A 22,667-nucleotide genomic window follows, 5' to 3' on the forward strand; every position below is an offset into this window, starting at 1 on the left:
TAATAAATTCAAAGTCTAAATATGCAGTCGTAATGTGGCTCTGATACCACTTCTAACCCAGGCTGCTTTCTATTGATGATTGCATAGAAAAGTAATAGATTTAATGTAAATGGACTTACAAGAATATTGAGTAGACAACGGAAGCTTGTATTGTAGAAACCTTGAATCTTCTTTATTGAATATAAAAGATGCTTGAATACAAAAGAGTGGTTGAACTTGGAAAGAGGTTGGTTGATTTACAAAATAGGGAGAGTTTTCACTGATCTAGTCTCGTAGTGTTCGCCGATGCCTTTCTTCTGAATTTTGATTCTATTTATAGAGGCTCGGGACTTCTCATTTCATCTTCATTTGAATTTCATTTGTCTTTTGGGTCGACACTTTATTTGTGGCCGACATCTTTTTTTTTAAAAGTCATTTGGATCTTGTCCGCATGGTCCTCCGAAAGGATCGAAAGTAGATTCGGATGATTCTGCTGACTCGTCAATTTTGTTGGTTTCTTCTTTCTTATCCTGCTTTTGCAAATAGTCCAAATATTCTTTGAGTAGTCTTGGATCTTGAATCATCTTTTTCATCAGAAAGTCATTTGAACTTGCCTCGGATACCATCTCGGTATCTTTTTCTTTTTCTTTCTTTATTGGAGTAGTTGTTGGGATAGGTGCCATAGTGGTTGGAGTAGGTGGAGAAGTTGTTGTAGTAGGTACCGTAGTGGTTGGAGTAGGTAGCTGTTTGGTCCACTTGAGTTTGTCCCCTGTTGTTAGGAATCTGATGACGTTTACTTGATCTCCAAATTCCTGATTGAATCCTGTCCACCATTTAATTTTAAATTCTCTGACCAATGACATTGGAAGTGGTTTTTCTAATTCTTGATGGATCTTAAAACTCCAGCAAAAGATCCATGGAATTTTGAACTCCATATGAAATAAAATTGGCCTTGTATATTCTCCCCCCTTTGCTCTTTTTAGGTATGTCTGAAATCCCATGAGCACGTTTGGAGGTAGAATTTCTGGTTGTGGTCCAAACCATTTCCACCAATGATTGAACCAAATTGGAAATTCTCTACTGCAACTTTCTTTGAATGTGAAGAACCAGGAATGATTGAATGGTCTAAAAAGGAAAGCACGATACCATGCCATTTTGTAATCTTGATATGTAAATCCATCTGGAATAAATCTTACTGAAAAGGATTTTTTAGAATAAAGAGAAGTCCATTCATTGGGAGAACAAACTTTCTTTATTATACATTTTGAATGGCTGACTATATTTGGATTTTTTTCTATCTGGAATAGGAAATATTTCAACAGAATGAGTATCTGTAAGAATTAATTCATAGTAATCCAAATTTTTTGAGGAATCATCTGGTTGCCAATAGCATTTTTGAGGAAAGATTCTTTGGGTAATTTGATTGAGGGTAGAGTATAAAGGTACTTCTTGAAATCTTGTTAGAGTAATATGTTGAGTAAATGGCTTGGTGAAATAGGTATTTTCATTGGATTTTTCTGAGGGTTTTGGAATTTGTTGAAGAGGTTTTATTTGAGAAGAAGTGGGAGTGCAGGCAGCTTGACTATATGTCAAGGCTGGGAAATCCTGCAATATTTGGAATCTATTTTGGGTTACAGGAGTTAGACTCATCTCATAATCTTGAGGAATCTTTGGCCTGGAATTCCCTGCTTTTGAATCCATATTCCTGCAATATTAATAAACAATATCTTTAAGCTGGTCAGATAATTGCTTATTTTGTTCTTTGTAGTACTGAATAGATTCTTCGTTTCTTTCAACTCTTCTCAGAACTTGAATTCGGATAGTATTTCGCTGAATCTCTCTTTGAATAATAAAAGCTCTTTCTTGTGGAGTAATGGTAGCATAAGGGCTTTTTTGAATGTATACGGTATCATGTTTAGGAATTTGATAGGCTGGAATACTTTGCCTACCATGGCTAGTTTGAACAAAGTATTGATAACCTCTGGATCGGATAACTTTTTCTTTGTTTTGGAGTTTAGGAGAATCTCTTTGAGTTCTCAAATAATTGGTATATTCTCGATCTGTTCTTTGAGCCATCAATTCACGATCCATGTCCTTGTAAGAATTCTCTAGTAAGAAAATCTGGTAATGAATTATTTTCTCCTTTAATGAATTCTATATCAAAATCAAAAACAGATAAAATAGCTTGCCATCTAGCAAATATTTGTTTTGAAACTATATTTTGAACATCTTTTTGTAAAATCTCTTTTGCAGATTTACAGTCTATTCTTATTAAAAATTTCTTGTTATATAAATCATCTTGAAATTTTGATATACATAAAACTATTGATAAAATTTCTTTTTTAATAGTTGAATAATTCTTTTGAGGATCAGACCAGGTTCCTGAATGAAATCTAACTAACTCTTCTTTCGACTTTTCTAATTTTTGTTTTAGTATTCCTCCATATCCTAATTCTGATGCATCCGTTTCAACTATCATGAATGCTTTAGGATGTGGTAAACATAAACACGGCAAGGATTTAACTTTTTCTTTTAAATATTTTATTTTTTGAGTATGTTCTTCTGTCCATGGTTTTGGATTTTTCTTTAATCTATTAAATAATATGGAGCATTCTTGTCTTAATTTAGGAAAGAAATCTGCTATATAATTTAAGCATCCTAAAAATCTTTGTAACTGATTTTTATCTTTTATTTCATCTGGAAATTTAGTAGTGAATTCTAAAGCTCTATTGATTGGTTTTATTGTTCCTTGGTATATATCATGTCCTAAAAATCTTATTTTTGTTTGGAATAATTTCATTTTTGGTGCAGAAACCACTAATCCGTTTTTTCTGACTATTTTTAAAAATATATTTAAATGTTTAAAATGTTGTTCTAATGATTCAGAAAATATTAATACATCATCAATATATACTATACTAAATGAACTGTAAGGATTGAAAATATCATTCATTATATTTTGAAATTCTGATAGTGCATTTTTTAATCCAAATGGCATTACATTCCACTCATAATGTCCAAAGGGTGTTGTGAATGCTGTTTTATATCTATCTTTTGGATTTATTAATATTTGCCAATATCCTGATTTTAAATCAAATTTTGAAAATATCTTTGCTTTAAATAGTCTATTAAGCAAATCTTTTTTATTGGGAATTGGATATCTAATCCATTGCAATACTTTATTTAATGGTTTATAATTTATTACTAATCTTGGAACTCCTCGTTCTTTTTCTGCTTGATTCATAACATAAAATGCAGAACAACTCCATGGTGATTTTGAGGGGTTTATTAGTTTTTTATCTATTAATATTTTTATCTCTTTTTTACAAAATTCTAATAAATCATAATTCATTTGTATTGGTCTAGCTTTAGTTGGAATATTCTTTTCATTAAAATCTTTTTCATAAGGTAATTCTATCATATGTTGTTTTCTATCCCAAAAAGCATTAGGAATATCTGCACAAATTTCTTTTTGTAATAACTCTTCTAGTTCTGATATTCTTTTTTGTATTTTAATATCTTTTAATTGTTCTTCAATTTTTAAATGAGACTTTTCTTCTTTAATATAGCTTATATGTTGTTGTACTTTGGTAATAGCATTTATTGTTTTATAAATAGAAGATGTTTGTAAAGTCTGTAATTCTCTCTGTTTTATTGGAGTCAAGAACTTAAAAGTAATAAATTTTCCCATTATGTTTATTGAAATTCCTTCATTATTTACTAAGAATGGATAAATCTGTATTAAAAAAAGGTGTTCCTAATATTATATCATGATTTATATTTTTTACAATTATGAAATTATGTTTAATACAATATTCATTGTTACATATTGATCCTTTTGTAAATTTATATTTTACTTGTAAATTTTCTCCATTTGCTGCCATCAATGTTTCTTTTGTCCTTTCACAATATTTAGTAGGAATTATTCCTTCTTTAATGCAACTTGCATCAGCTCCACTATCTATTAGAGCTACAAAGGTTTCTTTGAAATCTTCTACTGTAATTGTTACTAAAGCAAACCATTTTTGAAATGTCATTTTTTCTATAGTATTTAAATATTGATCAACGTCTACTGGTTTTTCTGATATGGATATTTCTTCTGTTTTAGAATTAGAAGTTGAGGGCTGATTATTTATTAAAGTTATTTTTGCTTCTATTTCTAAATCTTTTGTTTTTAATTCTATAATTTCTTGTTGTAATTGTTTTACTTGTATTTTTAGATTATTAATTTCTGATTGAAGATCTTTTGTAGTTTCTTTTTTCATTATATTTATATTTGGATATTTATCTATTAATTTCGAAATACTAAAAGGTTCTATTATTTTTGGCATTTTATCTTCTTGAATGATTAAACTTTTTAATCTTTCTAAATATTCCTTTTTAGCTATTGGATCTTCTATTTTTTCTATTATATCTAATAAAAATTCTTTATCTTCTTTTTTAGTTATAACATTTATGTATTTTGGAGTATTAGAACAATTACAATCTTTTTCACTTTCTGAACTAGTTAAGTCATTATAAAAATCATCTTCTGAACTTTGATCTTTTTCATTTATTAATAAGTTTATTAATTTATTTTTAATTTCTTCTTCATCTGCACATATCTTTGTAATTTTTTCTTTTAATTTACATTTGTTTGCTTTATGACCTATTTTTCCACATTTGTAACAAACAATTTTTCTTTTGATAAACTTTCTCTTTCTTTCTGGTTTATCTTCTTTAGGTCTTTTATATTTTAATTTTTATTATATTTTTTAACTTTCTTTTTGTATGCTGATGGTGATTTAATTCTTTTGATTCCAAATGCATCACAAAATGATCCTACTTCCTTGGTTTTAGAACCATATTTTATTTGTAATCTTAATTCTGAACATAACATTAATCCTTCTTTTTTCACAAAAGCAAATAATTGTCCGAAAGTAATATTTTCAAATGAAATTACATCTGTTCCCATTTCTTTTTGTAAACTATCCATTATTCTTTGTGAAAATAAACTTGGTAATCCTGTTATGAATCTTTCTTTCCAAAATGAAGCATTACAATCTGGTCTTCTTAATACATTTGTTAAAAACATATCTTTATACCATCTAAAGTCTGATAATGTAGGACATCTTAAATTTGTTAAAAATGTTTTATTAGAATTTAATTCTTCTTTTGGATTTCCTATGAAATACATTACTATTGTTACTATTAAGAATTCTGCAGCATCTGATTGTATCTGAATATTTCCTTGGTCATCTTCAATTTCTTGGTTATGTTCTAATATTGATAATTTATCTTGTAATGTTAGAGCATTATCCCACCAATTTTTTAATTGTCCAGTGAATCCTGAAACTAATAATGTTGCAATATTTCTCTCTTGAATATTTTTAATTTTATAAGCAAGTCTAGCCATTCCCATTTCTTGCAAATTATTTAATACTTCATATTCAGCTTTACCATCTATATTCCATTCATAAATTGAATCCCCATCATATTTAGTGGTACGAAATTTTGATCTTTCTTCATATTGAATATCTGGAGGGCTAGGTCTTGGATAATAATTTTTTGTACTTACCATTTTCCAATTTTTATTGGTATTATCATTTATCCTTCTTCTTCTTATTCTATTTAATTGATTTTCTCCTTCTTCTTCAAATTGAGTTTCTATAGGTAATATTATATTTTCTTCTAGATCTGAATTTATTGATTCTTCACTTGAATTTTCGAATTCCTCAGTTGAATTATCTCTTATAATTTGATCTAAAGCATTTATTTTGGGTGTTGAAGGTTTTACTTCTGTTAAGTTTTGTAATGCTTGAGATATTTTATTTAATATATTATCTGTAGTATTTATTTTTTGATTATTAATATTTTGTACTAAATCTTGTTCCTTTTCTTTGGTCAAACTTCTAGGTTGAAAATGCGGTGCTGAAATATCATTTGGGAACTTTAAATCTGGTTTCTTTAATGTATCTATTTTTGTATTTAATATTTCCATATGTTGAGAAATTGTATGAAGAATTTGATTTGTATAATTATTTTGTTGGTATACTTTTTTAATATCTTCTAAATTTATTGTATTATTATTTGTGCTTGATTCTACTTCTCTACCCTTTTTAAAAGGTGAGGCTATTATGTCTCCTTGACCTATGTTTATTTTTACTTCTTGTAATGGAGGATGTATGGATGTTATAATTTGATCGTCTTTTAACTTCCATTTTTTATATAAATTAGTTTGAACATTTATTTGTGGTGTATGGTAGACATCATTTATTCCTATTTTTGTAATATAGAATGATAGCCAAGTAAAGAAAGGAAAATCAAATTTTCTTATTTCTAATTCATCTTTCCATTCTAATATTAATTTTTCTTTATATTCTGATTTTAATTGGAAAAACCAAATTCTTTTTTCAGTATTTTCTTCATCATCAAAATCTTCTTGTAAGTATTTATGATTTATTTTATATGGTTTATTTATAACATTTATTTCTCCTTTCATTTGTGACTGAGTTGGGGAATATTCTGATTGATTTTGATTTATGACTTCTGGAACAGGAGTTTTATATTTAAAAGTTGAAGTACTTTCTAAAGGAAAATTTATCTCAGTTGATTCATAATTAGAATGTCTAGCTGGTAACCATGAATAACTTGAACTAGGTCTTTCTCTTAATGAAGCGAATCTTATTAAAGTATTTCCATCAGGTTTTTCTATAATATCTTCTGCAATAGTTTGTTCTATATTTCTTGCTATTTGTGGATTTTTTATTTCAAATTCACTTGGTATTGTTATTTCATTCCATTTTAATCTTTTTGGTGTATAAGTTGTAGGTCTATCTGCATCTACTTGTAATAAAGTTGTTTCTTCCTTAAGAGTTGGAGTCATTATAAATTTAGCATTTAAATGTGATGATAAAGGTCTATAATATATTCTATATATTATTGCAAAATTCTTTGTGTGTTTTTCAAATTCATTTCCTTGTAGATGAATATCTAATATGACCGAATTCAAAATATGTGGGTCTGTTAGGTCTATTGAAAAATTTGGAGCACAGTTAAAATATATGGGTCCATTACAAACATTTGTTTGAATCATAGAGAGTAAAGAAGTTTTATATCGTTTGAGTCTTGTGTCTCTTAATGCTAAATATATTGGAGCATCTACTCCTAGATGGAATAAAGGTTTTACAGCAATTTGTATTAAACCTATATGAATGTAGCGATATCCTTTACTTAAATATTTTTGAATTGTATTATGATTTAATAATGGAATTGATTGATATTCTTCTTGAATAGATATTGTTTCTTCATGTGTTTTAACTGATAAAGCTGTTTTGAAATCTAAAGGGCCTATTCTATAAATATGTTCTATTTTTTCTTCTGGAATTGTCCAATCTGAATTATTTATGGGCATATGATATTCATGACTTTGTACTATATTAGCTTGCTTTGAATTAGATCCTATTTTAAATTGTCTAAGAAATGCAGCCATGTTTTATTTTTAAAATTTTTACTTAACCTGGAACAACCGAGCACTATGCCTGGAACATCCTAACCTGGACTTACCAACGGGCTTACAAGGCATCAAGTCTTACCAACGATTTTAGTAAAATTTAATAAATAAACATAAATGCATGAATTAGCCAATTTGAAATAGAAACGTAATTCAAATAAAGTAATAAATTCAAAGTCTAAATATGCAGTCGTAATGTGGCTCTGATACCACTTCTAACCCAAGCTGCTTTCTATTGATGATTGCATAGAAAAGTAATAGATTTAATGTAAATGGACTTACAAAATAGATTATGGTATAATTATGGTATGTTTCATCATTTTTCTTAACAAACTCAAATAATTACTTTTCTTTTATCCCTATAAAGTACAGAAGAATGTTATCTGCACTCCATTTTTTGCTATTAGCACTCCCACTATTTGTTTTATCTTATAATCTAATAAATAAAAATTATATGATTAAAATGATAGTGAGAGTGTGATTGACAAAAATATGAGTGCAAATAATATTTTTTGTAAGTAAATTATATTTATGTTTCTTTTTAACATCAGAATTTTCCTTGTTAATATTCAATATACTCCCTTCGTCCCATTAAAAGTGTTATACTTTCTATTTTGAGATGTTCTAAAATGTTTGTAATCTTACCAAAATTAAAGTTACTTATGATCTTTTTTTTCAATGTTATTCCCACCATTTACTACATTTCATATTAAATTCAAATTTGAATTTTGAATTTTTATGGGCTATTTTGAAAATAAATTCACTAACATCATCATCAAGCTACTAATTTTAAAAGTTAGAATCTTGAAATGCAACAATTTGGATAGAGGCAGTAACTCTTAATTTTTTTCCTTTTTTTATCTCAAAATGAAACTATAAGTTCAATGTTAATATTTTTTCTTTTTTTTTTAATTTCAAAATAAAACTGTAAGATCACCCTTAAATTTTTCTCTTTTATCATCTCAAAACAAAAGTTTAAGATCACTCTTAATTTTCCCCCCTCTCATCTCAAAACAAAACTTTGGGTAAGTTTTCAATTAATTTTCTTAATTTCAGTGGCGTGGTTTTGATTATAATCGGTGCATTACATCCTAAATATAATTCCATAATTTCATGCAATTAACTTTTAAATTAGTTATTCATACCAAAAAGCAACACATGTATACTCAAATGTATGCATTCCAAATGTGTCAATTTTACAATTCTTAGTATATAATTATGTTTTGATCCACAATATTATTAAAAAGTCTTTCAACACACTAGATGCAGTCCCGTTAAAAAAGCGGGTTAAGAACTAGTTTAAATAAAAGTCAAACCATACAAGAGTATTTTATTTATTGGGTTGGCCATCGAGTGTCCCAGGACATGCGTTATTGATTAAAAGAGTGTCAGCTGTTTATATTTTGGAAAAAATGTAACTATTTTTAAAAAAGTGACTGTGTATTCATATTGTAAATGTGATTTAAATGTTTTAACGGGTTTCACCATACATTAAAAATCCTTAATACAGTCATCCTTGAGAGTGCAGCTCCCTTTATAAAAAAGTCTTCCACGTGTTTAAGCCCCGCAGAAAAGTCTTCTAAGAAATTTTGCACAACAATTGTAGTGAACTTGACTCTCAAATGTGAAAGCAAATCAAGGCCAGAAAGAACACGTTACAAGCCTTCCTTGGACCCCCTAAGACGCAGATTGGAAAGACCTTGACTTAAGACTTTAAATGCAGATCTTTAAACTCATGGTAGCATTGGTAACGTAGTTGGTTGAAATATCAATATCGCTCTTACTTAAGCACTAAAACAAATAATGGCCTAACTATCTTGCATAAAATCATAAAGAAATTATGTAAATAAATGTAAAAATCACATGAGGATAAAGTGAACTAAGACTAATCTTTCATTTTTAAACAACGGCTACCACACAAAACAAACTCTTATTCTCTCTCTTCGATCCTTTCTCTTATCTTTTCTCTCCTGTATTTCATAGTCCAACTTTTTTCTATAGTCACCATCTACACAACTATCTAATACATCCCGAATCCTCATTATCATGGAAATAGATCCTCTCTTTTTTTTGTTTTCCTTTTTTGTAAGTATTATTGAATTGAAATTGCTAAACGATAAGTTGTCAAAGCATATTTATTGTCAAACTAAATGAAGATGAAAAGAATGGTGGTGATACAGAGTATAAACAAGAAAATAAAAATGATAACTAAAAAAGAAACATAGATTGAGGAAGATTACACTATTATACCAATTGTGCAAAAAAAAAAAGAATTTAGGTATATAAGAACTATAATCAAATTTACCTAAAAACATAGAATGTGGTCTTTAATGTTGTTTTTGGTTGCTCCATGTTGGTATTCTTGGTGCGTTAGATTATTTTAGCATCAATAAGGTTGTATCCATTTTGATTGTTTGAATAATGACATTGGTCAATTTAGATGCAAAATTTAGGCAAAAAAAATTGAAGATAAAGATTAGGTTGAATGCAAATGTTAATTGTTATAATTGATTTGCACAGGAAACTTTAGACCTGCAAAGTTGGGCTTTCGAAATTATTAAAATATGTGGATTAAGTTAAAGTGGCTTATTGACTTCGTTAGGGTGGTAGTTATGCCGATTGCAATAGTCGCGATGTGGAAGAAATTCATGAGTAAGTTTTCCCCCTTCCTAACTAACAAAGGGGTATTTTAGGGTTTTCAAGACAAATTTAGCATAGTGGGTTTATATTGTTACTGAAATGCTAATGGTAGAGAAGGTAGGTGTAATCTTTTAAATTAGAGGGGATCTACTTGCAATAGTCAAAAACCTCCTTTGAGGTTTCTGAAATTATCCCTAAAATTAAAGTTATAAACATTTGATAGCTTCTATACAAGATAAAGAAACAACAACCAACCAGCTTTTTATGACTTTCCTCTATTTTTGCAAATAGGGTTTCCTCTATTATATATTTTTTTGATAGGTAGAAAATAAAAATTAAATTAAATTAAATGGGCTGGGCTAATTTAATGCGTTTGGATAGATACTCAAATCCAATTAATCTATAACCCATAAATAAGTGGATGTCGACCATTTATGTCAACCTTTTTGCCAGCAAATGACTAGATTTAGAATGGTAAGGGTGGCTGGAAATTTTTTTACGACTACAACAAGTAGAGGAGCGGAGAGGACATAAATGAAGCAAGAACAGGTTTTACTCGTTTTTTGTTGGGTGCAAAGTTGGTTCTAACGGGGCATGCTTCTTGCGTGCAGCTTTCCGTCCGAATGGAGTGTTATTCTGTCAATTGTCCCTAATTGGCCAAAATTCAGGAACTTTGAGGATGAAATGTATTCATGGTGAAACTTTGAGAGAAATTGGTTATCAACCCAACCTTTGAGGAAGAAAAGTTCATTTTTTCTTTTACAGATTCATTAAAGAGAGGAAGGTACGATTGTGAAAAACTACAATGATCTTATGCAAAATAACTAATTGAATTACTCTAAACGTTTAATTTTATTATAAAAAGTCAATGTCCATGGTGATAAATTTTAATTTGTTATTATAGTTATTTAACTATTACACTTTGGCAATTCGTCAAAAAAAGGAGGAAAAAATAACACGCACATCCTATTTAGATCTTTTTTTTTAAATCTAAACTCGCATAATAATTTGACAAAGTACGTCATTCTCCATTATCGACATATTTATTAGGTTTTAAAAAGTTGTTGAAGCAAAAAAAATTAAATAGTTCCTTCACAGATTTGTGTATATAACAGACACCTTGCAGTCTTTGTTAGGGGTGAGCAAATTTGGTATGTACCAAATTCATACCTGATTTCAAATTTAATTTGGTAATTTGAAATCGGGTATTCGGTATTTGGTACAAATTTGGTATTTACCAAATTCACTGAATTCAAATATGGTATGAAATAGGTAATGAGATTTTCAACTTGATAATAATTGATTTCGAATTAAAATTTGGTAAAACGACATAAGGTATTGTATTACTGCATTCGAATACTAAATTTGTTTATAAAATTATATATTATATAGATAAATGCTATATACTATTAATACATTATATAGGTAAAGGCTATTAATAGATAGTATATAGTATTATCATGTACCTATAATAATAAATATATATATAATGATGTATAATATACTATTTTAGTATTTGTTATTTGATTATAATAATCCACATATACAATAATACATAACTATAATACTTACCATTTTATACATAACTAGGATTAGATAATAAGTATAAGTGTAATACTAAATATTAAAAATAATTAGTAATTATAATTTAGACATTGGTTTATCATTGAAGTTTGGATTATTAAATATTTGAATGTGTAACTTTTAATTTGCAAGTCTTAGTATACTCTAAATTTATATTACATATACAATATGTGAATTTATATTCTCTAATCACTAATCTTGTTTAAATGTAGACAACTAAGTACTATAATTAACCAGTCTAAACGAATGTATATGAAATGCATATCAATATATTAGTGTATTAGCATTCACCATTGAAAGCAATCAAATTATTTGTAAATTAAGCATTTAAGCTATATAAAAAATATGAATAAATGTAAGTGTAACGCAATACATCATTAATAAATTATAAATGATTAAGTGTATACAACTACACAAGTGAGTCCCATTTAATTATGTGGAAATTACTATTCAATTCGGTTATAACCAATTTCATGACCGTTTAACCGAATTGAATTCGGTTATTCCCTTCAAAATTGAAAATGGTTTAGAGTTTTGCAAGTGAAATAATCAAATTTAAATAACCTAATAATCGAATTTGTACCGAATGCACATCCCTATTCTTTGCACAAGCTCATAATTTACCTGATAGGAAGGGCTTGGGCTGTTTTTCCAATGGTTGTGGGCTCAAAATCTAATGGGTGCTTGTTGGCCGTGAGAATAACATGTGGTAAATGGACCCAATTGCTGTGGTAACTAGTGGGTCTCCCATTCAATGACTGGATAGTTTAGTTATTTTATGCATATTTATTGTATTTAATTAAAGATTAGTTTTTTGTACACTGATAATAGATAGAGTATGTATAATGCAAACCAAAGGATGCCCTTTTCCTTTATGAATCTATTCATTTGCATTTTTTTTTGTTCGGTGGCCAGTTCATTGGATTCTGATTATCTCGGATTGACTCAGTGCATGCTCAAAAGCTTTAAGCAATAATGAACTTACTCGGGCATTCCAACAATGCACTCTGGGCGGGAGTGAAAAGGACTTACAACGATAGTCATTTGGTTCTCACAGCAATAGATAAAATGGTAATGCAAAGACGAAAGAAAAGAGACTGGATTGAAATTGACATGCTGGAAGTGCATAGGAACTTTCACCTTTAGGCTTATGTAAATGCACATAAAAGTAATGAGTGAATATTGTTTAAGTGGCAAGGAGAAACCAACTGTTGTTATGTCAAGAAGCAAGGTGCTTGATACCCTTATGTGAAGTCCCAGGTTCGAATCATGTGGACGAAGAAAACAACATTAGAAGAACCACCTGGAAAGGGGTTCAATAATGCTTGATTCCAAATCAGTCGGATCCAATGCAGTCACCGAGCACCAAAAGGTCTTAAAAAAAGAGTGAATATAAGCATGGTCAAGAAAGCATTAAGTCCCACCACCAACACTGTTAAACTCAGATCGAATAGCGACTCGGTTAAACTATTAGATCAAGGGTCAATTGGTTGGATCGGTCGGATCAATCTCAAAAATCCATTGACATCAACATGATGTCATAATTATTTTATATTTTTATAAGTTTTAGAAATATTGAAATTAAGTTCTTGATTGTATTTCGGTCAACTATACAAAATGTTCCAAAAATATTAGACTTGCAATCAAATATACACCTAAAAATTATATATAAAATATGAATCATGTTTAAAATATGTTCTTTCTCCAAAATTACTTGAAAAACCAAATTAAAACAAATCATATCCAATCAAATTAAACCAAAATAACATATTAGGCTTGCAATCAAATATACACCTAAAAATTATATATAAAAATATGAATCATGTTTAAAATATGTTCATTCTCCAAAACTACTTGAAAACCCAAATTAAAACAAATTATACCCAATTCGAGATATTTTTGTTAGAAATATGGCTTTTTAATACAAGTCAAAATCAGTGATGATAAATTGATCAAGGATGAAAACTTCTTGGGTTTAGAGATCGTTTAGGGGTGTGAGTGATTTTGGTGTTTCTACTAAGTGGTGACGTTTTTTTTTTATTCCTATTAATAAATGAAAGTTTTATAATTTAGATACCTCAAATTATGTTTGAGAAAAACAAGAAAGAAAAATTTGAAAATGAGACCAAAAAGTCGAACTAGGCCATTAGTTTGGCTGATTTTTGGTAATTTGACTGATTTTTGACCAAAACAATTTTATACTGCTTACCAATTCGGAAAGAAGGTCAATTCATGGTGAGATTAGTAAGACCGGCTTGTCCGGTCCCAGTCTAGCAACACTACCCAGCACTATCATGAATCTAATTTTCTTTTAGACATTTTTGTTTTGTGTGGAAGTAAACAAATTTTGGTGGTTTCTATTAACTTGTAGTAGTAACTAGGGAAGCTCCTATTTGTTGTATGTCTTTAAGAATTACCATACATGTTATATCTTATTATTATATGGATGTTGGTCAAGAACTTTTATTAATAAACAGGTGGGAGTTGACATCCTATACAAGGGCACACAAGAAAACTATGTAGCCTTTACATAGGGTGAGAGGAATTTTGAGAGGTGAGAGAGATTCAATTTGTATTCTTATATTGGATTTATCTCTATTAATAAAGGAAGAATTTTCTTTTCATAAAATCGAATCATATTAAATCTGATGTGTTATTTATATTTTATACTTGTAACTTGATGTCATTAAATCACTGCGTTCTTAATTTTTTAATAGTGACTTATTCTGCTTTGAATCCCAACACTTTACATGTACATATGCTAAAGGTTGTTGGCAAAAGCCAGTATATATTTCACAATTGAGTATTTTTCCTCTCGAAGATGTTTCACGATTAAGTTTAGAACCTAGACAATTGCCTACTGTGTTATTCAACCAATACATGCACTTGCTCATTTTTCCCATTGACATGCCAACTAACTGCTACCAGATAATCCCATTCATAATCAACCTAATCACCACACAACTCACATGCACGGCATTTGGACGTTTCCCCAGGTGCATGGCATCTGGCATTTTCCAGCATTTTATCAGTATGAAAGTCTTCGGTCCAGTCTTAACGATTGTAGGTGCAAGATTTGTATGTCATACTGGCCAAGAAATTGACATTATTGTTACATCAATTGCATCACTCTAAATCAAGTAGAGTACTATGTTCTTGGGAACATACGCAAGCATCGCCTTAGTTGGGTATTGTGCTTTCTTTCACACAGGAAATTAGCTTGGTCCACGGATTTATCCTATACGCTGTCATGAATCGATGTGGCGTATGGTCACGTGGCTTTATTTAAGGGGATAATTTCAGAAACCACCCTGATGTTTCTGACTATTTCACTGGTCTCTCTTTAAATTTTAAAAATTATACTAATTTCTTTTGAAATTTATTATCTTGTAATATTTAAATCCAACTAATAATTAAAAAATGACATTAGGAGAGAGTAGATAATATGATTTCATCATTACCCTGATCTATTAAATTGTTTAATTAATCTAATATCTGCGCAAACATTAAAGAAAATACTAGAATTTGATATTTATCGTTAAGGATTAAATCACATATGGCATCAAAATAGTATATCATTTCATATATTTTACTTAATGTAAGATTTAAATTATTTTTTTCAGTTACAAAACGATTATCAAACATGATTAATGACAAATAATCAAAAAAATTTGTAATCAAAATATTACAAAGAGTGAATTTTAATACCTAAACATATCAACAATTAACCTTAATATGTTGACAAGAATATTTATGATGTTAAAGTTTGTTCTCTGTAATATTTTGGTTACAAATTTTTTGATTATTTGTTGTTTATCATGTTTGACAATGGGTATAAAACTAAAAAGAATAATTTGGATCTCATATTAAGTGAAAAATATAAAATGATAATTTGATCCATAATGATAATAACAAATTTTAGTATTTTTCTTTAATATATGGGTAGGTATTAAATTAATTAAATAATGTAGTAGATGAAGGACAGTGATGGAATCATATTATTTTTTCTCTCCTAATATCACTTTTTAATTATAAATTGGGTCTAAATATTACAAGATAATTAATCTCAAGGAAGGTTAATATAATTTTCGAGATCTGGAAGGAGGTCAGTGAAATAGTCAGAAACCTCATGGGAGGTTTATGAAATTATCCCTTATTTAAGGCCTTCAAGACCCAACCGACCATCTTTATAAGTACTACTTAATGGGGCTTCACGCGTCTACTCGAGGTTGTCCAGGTTTTTTTTTCATCTGGCATGTAATATTCCTAATCTAAAAAGGATAAAATTAGTTGGAGAAGAAGACATTAGGGAGATTCTATAGGAAAGAGAGATTCTATAGGAAATGTTGGCAGGATTTTTGCCCAAGTGGTGATGTAGAGAGATAAAGGGACGATCTTACACTTGTTAATTAGTTTAGGGAAAAATGCACTTTTCATCCTCAAAGTTTGGACTGTTGACCAATTTCATCCTCAAAGTTTCACCAAAACACATTTCATCCTCAAAGTTATGTAATTTTGGCCAATTAAAGACAAATGACGGGAAATAGAGAAATTGGCGTTAGACCCAACTGAAAACCCAACAAAAAATGGGTTAAACCGAATGGAGCCTTTTTTTGACGGAACAAAAATTATTGCAACGGATGAAAACCAACATTCTTCTCCTTCTTCCCTCTGCATTTCAACCCGAAAATTTTTTACCCAATCTCTGGATTTCTTAGGCGCTTGCAAATGCCAAATCCAGTTTTAGGGCTCATTTACTTGGTGGAGGATGATTTCCACCACATCCCCATCCCCAACACCCACCTTGGTTTCTTCCTCCTCCACCTCCACCTCCACCTCCCCATCCCCAACCTTCTCCTTCACCCCCTCCACCACCACTACCTCCTCCTCCTCCATTACCGCCGCCGCCACCACCACTACCACCACTCCCACTTCCCCAACCATGGCCTCCACCATTTCAGCCACCACCACCACTGTCAGCACCTCCGCCACCACTACCTCTTCTTCTACCGCATGTATGTTTCCTCTCCTTTTCCTCCTTCCACTACCACTTCCACCGCCTCCAATTCCACATCCACTGCCACCGCCACCATCGCCGCCGCCACCCCCTCCTCCTCCACTACCTCCATAGTGCGCAACCTGATTGCCATTTACTTCCACAACTTGCTTACCTGAAACTCCCCAAGCTCACAAAAAGAAAGACTCGAACTTTACACTGAAAACTGCCAGCATAGAGGAGTAGTAAGCCTCAACTGCGTCTGATTCAACCAATTGAACTTCCCCTATGGCTTCTTCCACAGCCTCCAACTTCTTGGGTACTCAAATCTTCCTCTCACCTCCGACCCCAAAAACAACTAAATCTTTGCCCAGAAAATTTCTAGTTCCCCAATCAATCCTTGGAGGGAAAAAATCCAATAGTATTTCACAATCCTTGAAGGATATTCCATCAAAAGCCACACTAGCTGCTCTACTATTTTCCTCAATCAACCCACGAGCTTTAGCCGTGGATAACACTGCCCCGCCAACTCTGCCTCCGGTAATTCAAGCCGAAGCCCCACAACCCAGTCCTTCAAACCCATCTCCCTTTTCCCAAAATCTGATCTTGAATGCCTCACAGCCCCAAGCTCAGCCCTCTACTGACCTCCCAGAGGGGTCCCAGTGGCGGTACAGTGAATTCTTGAATGCTGTCAAGAAGGGTAAAGTGGAGAGGGTAAGGTTCGGCAAAGACGGTAGTGCCCTTCAGCTCACCGCCGTGGATGGCCGCAGAGCTACTGTAATTGTGCCTAATGACCCCGACTTGATTGACATTTTGGCAATGAACGGAGTTGACATTTCAGTTTCTGAGGGTGATTCTGGCAATGGTCTGTTTAATTTTATTGGGAATTTGCTTTTCCCATTTCTCGCTTTTGCTGGCTTGTTCTTCCTTTTCCGGCGGGCTCAGGGAGGACCCGGTGGGCCTGGTGGTCTCGGCGGGCCTATGGATTTCGGCAGGTCCAAGTCAAAGTTTCAGGAGGTTCCTGAGACTGGTGTTGACGATTTCCACTCCCATTTCCCCAACCACCGCCTCCTCCATTTCCACCACCGCCTCCTCCCCCACCCCAAAACAATAGATGGGATTATCTGAGGATGGGTGGAGAGATTGTGAAATATGGATATGATATCGAGCTTAGCCTGCACGCTTAGATTCTGGAAACGCGTTTTTCTGCCAATTGGGAATTCAGGGATCTAACCAGGATTGGGATAGCCCCAGATGCCGTGACTGCTAGCTTATTAGCGGAGCAAAAAGAAAGAACCAAGAGGGTTGCTGCTGCAAGGTCAATCAATGACTTTTTTTGGCATTGAATGATCTCCAACAATACTGGTATGGCACCAGAATTTGCAATTCAGATCTTGTTTCTGCAAAATCACAACAAAATTAGATGGGGAACAATTCTACAGCCAATGCCTTCGGATGCAACTTCAAAAACTGCAAATTTTAACTGATGCTAACTTCTGTGTTAGTTTGGTTGCAAGTTTACCAAGTTCTCTGGCAGCTTAAATCTGAGCCTCCCGTTCATTAGATAGAAGGGCTTCCACCATCACGTCTTCCATGGTTGGAAGCCCTCTATCCCCCTCAGTCATTTCTCAACTCTCTTTATGTGAATTTAAAAAAAAAAAAAGAAATTTAGTATTTGATTGCTTCAAGGTGGTGTAAGGTTTGGCTTTTGGGAAAAAAATTTTGGGGTTGCGAAAAGGCAGAGGGAAGAAGGAGAAGAATGTTGGTTTTCATCCGTTGCAATAATTTTTGTTCCGTCAAAAAAAGGCTCCATTCGGTTTAACCCATTTTTTGTTGGGTTTTCAGTTGGGTCTAACGCCAATTTCTCTATTTCCCGTCATTTGTCTTTAATTGGCCAAAATTACATAACTTTGAGGATGAAATGTGTTTTGGTGAAACTTTGAGGATGAAATTGGTCAACAGTCCAAACTTTGAGGATGAAAAGTGCATTTTTCCCATTAGTTTATACAGGGTGAGTTATGTTTTCAGATGATGCCAACTTAGACAGCAGTTGTACTGGTAAATCAGAGTACAAACAAAAAGATTAGCAAGTTGGCAAATTATTTGCTAACTACCCTAGAAATCGGCCAAGCTTCACTTATGTTAACAGCAATAGTCAAACAGTAGACTATCAACAGATAGCAGCAATTATTGAAGCATAGTATTGCAGTGCCTGCAAATGAGCATAGGAAATGTGAAGGCATATCAGTCACTCGTTTTTTTTTTTTTTTCAAACGATAACAATTATATTAGTCCCTCGTTAAACAAAAGCAATAATTGTTGACAAAGAAATTAGGGATAATTTCAAAAACCTCCCTTGAGGCTTCTGACAATTTCACCTAGTACTCTTGAGATTTTTAATATTATATTTGCCTCCTTTGACCCTACAAAATGATCATAATAGCATCAATATATTTATATTTTTCATGCAATTAAACAATCCGCTCCTAATCTTGTTCATATGAATGCATCACACGATTAGATATTTAATGAAAACAAAAATAAAGTTCACTCATGAAATAACCAATTATATTCTAAATACAATTTTAACATATTACAAGTTAATTTTAACTTTGTTTGGAGGATCTGAATATAAATAGAAAAATATGTAAGTTGAAGGTTTGAAAAGGATAGGGTTGGTATCAGTACTCCAACATTTGAATGATAGGATGTCATATTAATGTAGTTATTGAAATTTTTTGAGTTCAACAATACTGATTTTTTTTTAACTTCGATTGAGGATTTAGAATTAAGGAACTGATGGTGGTAATGATCATTGTGATAATGGTACTAAATTGAGATATGGTAATATGAAGGGTTTAAAATAATAGAGATGAGAGTTGAAAATAGGTTTGAAATTTTGTGCATTTTTCATATTTTTTAAATAATTTTATAAAAAGGAAAAATGAACATCACAATTTCATGAGGGCATTTTGGGTTATTCATTCAAAATTTTGACCATTAAATTTTTTTTGTTACCAAAATGGTAAATTTGGAGGAGGTATGTGTAATTTTTCAAACCTTAATGAAGCTAGATGGAATTGTTAAAAGCTTCAAGGGAGGTTTCTAAAATTATCCCAAGAAATTATACATGGGTAATGGACAACAATAACAAAGGCAGATGAACAGTATCTGGACCAGAAGAAAATTCCTTAACATGATTCTCTTGCCTTAAAACTAATAACCAAAAACCATCTTTTCCAGGAAATCAGATCTCAGTGAAAACTGAGATTTTTTCCCTTTTTCACCTTCAAAGTTTGTGCACACCAAAAACCAAATTTAATCACACCAAACCATTTAAATAGCTTGCGAGAAGTCAAGCCATTTGCACATGGTAATCCAAAGGATGATAGTTCAATCATAGCTTACGCAACCAAAGTGTAAAACTCTCGCACCATACATGCAATAACTTAATACCTGTATAATGACAACACCATAATCCCCATATACACAAAGTAAGGATACTGCCCTCCCAAATGACTATAGAACCATATTTAAAGAAGCCAGAAGACCAAAAGGCCAATAATAAAATAATCAGGAGGGAAGAACATGGAGTGGTGGCTGGTGGGTCTGGCTGTTGGTAAACAAATCAAGAAATGTCCAGAAGGCATATCCACTAAAAAGGCAAATCAAGAAATGGCTGTTGGTAAACAATAATTTTGATCCGTTATCTTTAAGGTTGTGCCCAATTTGATTCCTTACTTATCATCATCTTATCAATTTAAGCTCTTATTTCTACAAAATAAAGTTAATATAGGACTTTTAATAGAAAATTACAGAACTTTAATGGATACGGTCATGCACATAGCAGGTGTGCCATTAAGATAAAGAGGAGCAGAATTAAAAAAAAAAAAAAATCCGTAAGTTTCGATCAGAATTCTATCAATTTCCATCTCCTAACTTTCCCACATCCTTACTTAGAGCCCTTAACTAATAAATCTTTACTAATCTTGGTATATAAGAACGATTGATGTTGTAATCGTAGGACTAAAGCAGCAAGTGATTTTTGTCTATCCCATTAGTTCTACATTCATAATTTCTATATTACTGATATTTGAAGGAAATTATTAATGAAGAGCTCCAATTAGGGATATAGGTAAAATGGGAGAGCAAAATCTATGGAATTGCAATTGGTGCTTGCGTATGTGGACTAGACTCCTCTCTGTTGTACTGGAGAGAATTTTTCTACAATTGTACTCCAATAAAATTGATTTGAAAATTGATTTAAAAAATTCACACCATTCATAGTATGTTTCATCCTTTTTATTAGTTATACATAAAATTTTGTAACAATTTGACTAATTTTATCATCTAATTAATCATTAAAAATTTTTCTTACACTTTTGGGCCATTTTTCACTGTTCAATTTTTTTTGTATAAATTGAATGCCAAAATATTCTCAAAATTATATCATTTTTTAGTATGTTGATCTAGACATCGAAAGTAAAATAATTACATAATCGGATGATTTTAAAAAAATTATAGTACTTTGGATATAAATAAATGGAAAGAAATCCAATGGAGAGAATCCTAAACCTTTTGTATGCATGTGTTTTTTCATTTTTTTAAATTCAAATCCTTTGTGTTCAAGAGTACACATACTGTATAACGGGACTGACTTCTTGGATTGATTTCATTTTGTGAAAAATGATGGTTAAATTGGTAGGCGGTCATATCTTATGGACCAAATTAGACAGATCTCAAAGATAAAGGATAAAAAATGATCATTTTGAATGATACACATATCCATTTAGTTTTATCAATCCAAGGAGTCAATAACGTGACGTATCCATTTAATTTTATCATCCAGAATTCAAAAAAAAAAATGCAATTGCAAGTTATAAGGAGAAAATAAAAAATAATAAACATTATATAGGTTAATATTTCAGATTAACTATTAAAATCAAGACAAAAAAATAAAAGGTATGAGTTCAATTTGCTGGAGACCATATGAATCTGATACTTATTGTGGTGCTATAAATGAAAAACACAGTTTCCATTGATTGCAGTCATATCTGGCTAATCACATTGCAAATGGATCAAGGGCTTTTACAATTGCCAATGATAATTGCAAACTCCAATCTGTGGCCTAATCTCAGTGGCGGGAGCTACAATTTTTTGTTACAGGAGGCGATCGTATGTGTACTAAAAATTATATTTTTACTAATGTAATTTTATAGTTTTAACTTGTATGTTGATTTCTTTTATTTTTTTACGCTTAATCATCCAATCTCTGATCTAATTGCCCTCAAAGGAAAAGTTTTAAGTCAAATTTCTATATCAGCAAGTCATCTTGTATCATTATATTATTGTAACAAAACAATAGTAAAGGCAAGGGTATGAAACTTTTATGGAAGTTGTATGTCTACTGATAAATCGAAATATGCAATGGCTGTATACTGATATAACTACTCAGTTTTATCTTCTCATTCTTACAATCCTATGGGGAAAAAAATATAATTTGACTATTCTCCAGTATCACACTTTGAAGAGCAATCATAATTCAAAGTGCAAATCAAAAGTACACATATAATACTACTAATAGATGTAAATATTGTTTATATGTAGGATGCAGCGGGTTGGGTATTCTCGAAATTCCTTCTTACCAAACTCTAACCCGCTTATCTAAGTTTTTTATCAAACTTTATCAGGTAACTTTATGGGTTTTAATTACTTTTACCAAACCCTCTTACGCACGGATTCAGATTACCCATTGGGAACCTTCTATTTATTAATCTAAATAGTTTAAAGAAAAAGAAAATTATCTTTTATCAAACTAAATTAATTTATACATCATGGTAAATCAATGCACTATATTGAGTCTTAAATTTGGACAGAGCCATAGAACTTGCATATCAAAAAATGAAGAGTTAAATCAACATTCTTCCATTTTTAATCACAATTGTCTCCATTTGAGAATTCCAGCTAAATCATGCC

The 22,667-nt window shown here is 31.1% G+C and overlaps 2 protein-coding genes across 2 annotated transcripts; one reads left to right on the plus strand and one right to left on the minus strand.

Annotated features, from left to right (window-relative positions):
* Positions 1 to 16,438: 16,438 nt before the first annotated feature.
* On the minus strand, positions 16,439 to 16,927 carry LOC113766741. Its single transcript, XM_027310897.1, has 2 exons — positions 16,910 to 16,927; positions 16,439 to 16,834 (listed from the first exon to the last, which is right to left on the minus strand). The coding sequence occupies exons 1-2, from the start codon at positions 16,925 to 16,927 to the stop codon at positions 16,439 to 16,441; spliced, it is 414 nt and encodes a 137-aa protein (XP_027166698.1).
* A 52-nt stretch (positions 16,928 to 16,979) lies between these two features.
* Positions 16,980 to 17,819, plus strand: LOC113766742 (ATP-dependent zinc metalloprotease FTSH, chloroplastic-like). The gene has a single exon (XM_027310898.1). It carries the CDS (start codon positions 16,980 to 16,982, stop codon positions 17,817 to 17,819), a length of 840 nt encoding a protein of 279 aa, XP_027166699.1.
* The last annotated feature ends 4,848 nt before the right edge of the window (positions 17,820 to 22,667 follow it).

This window comes from Coffea eugenioides, chromosome 3, assembly GCF_003713205.1.
Source record: "Coffea eugenioides isolate CCC68of chromosome 3, Ceug_1.0, whole genome shotgun sequence".
Lineage (NCBI taxonomy): Eukaryota > Viridiplantae > Streptophyta > Magnoliopsida > Gentianales > Rubiaceae > Coffea > Coffea eugenioides.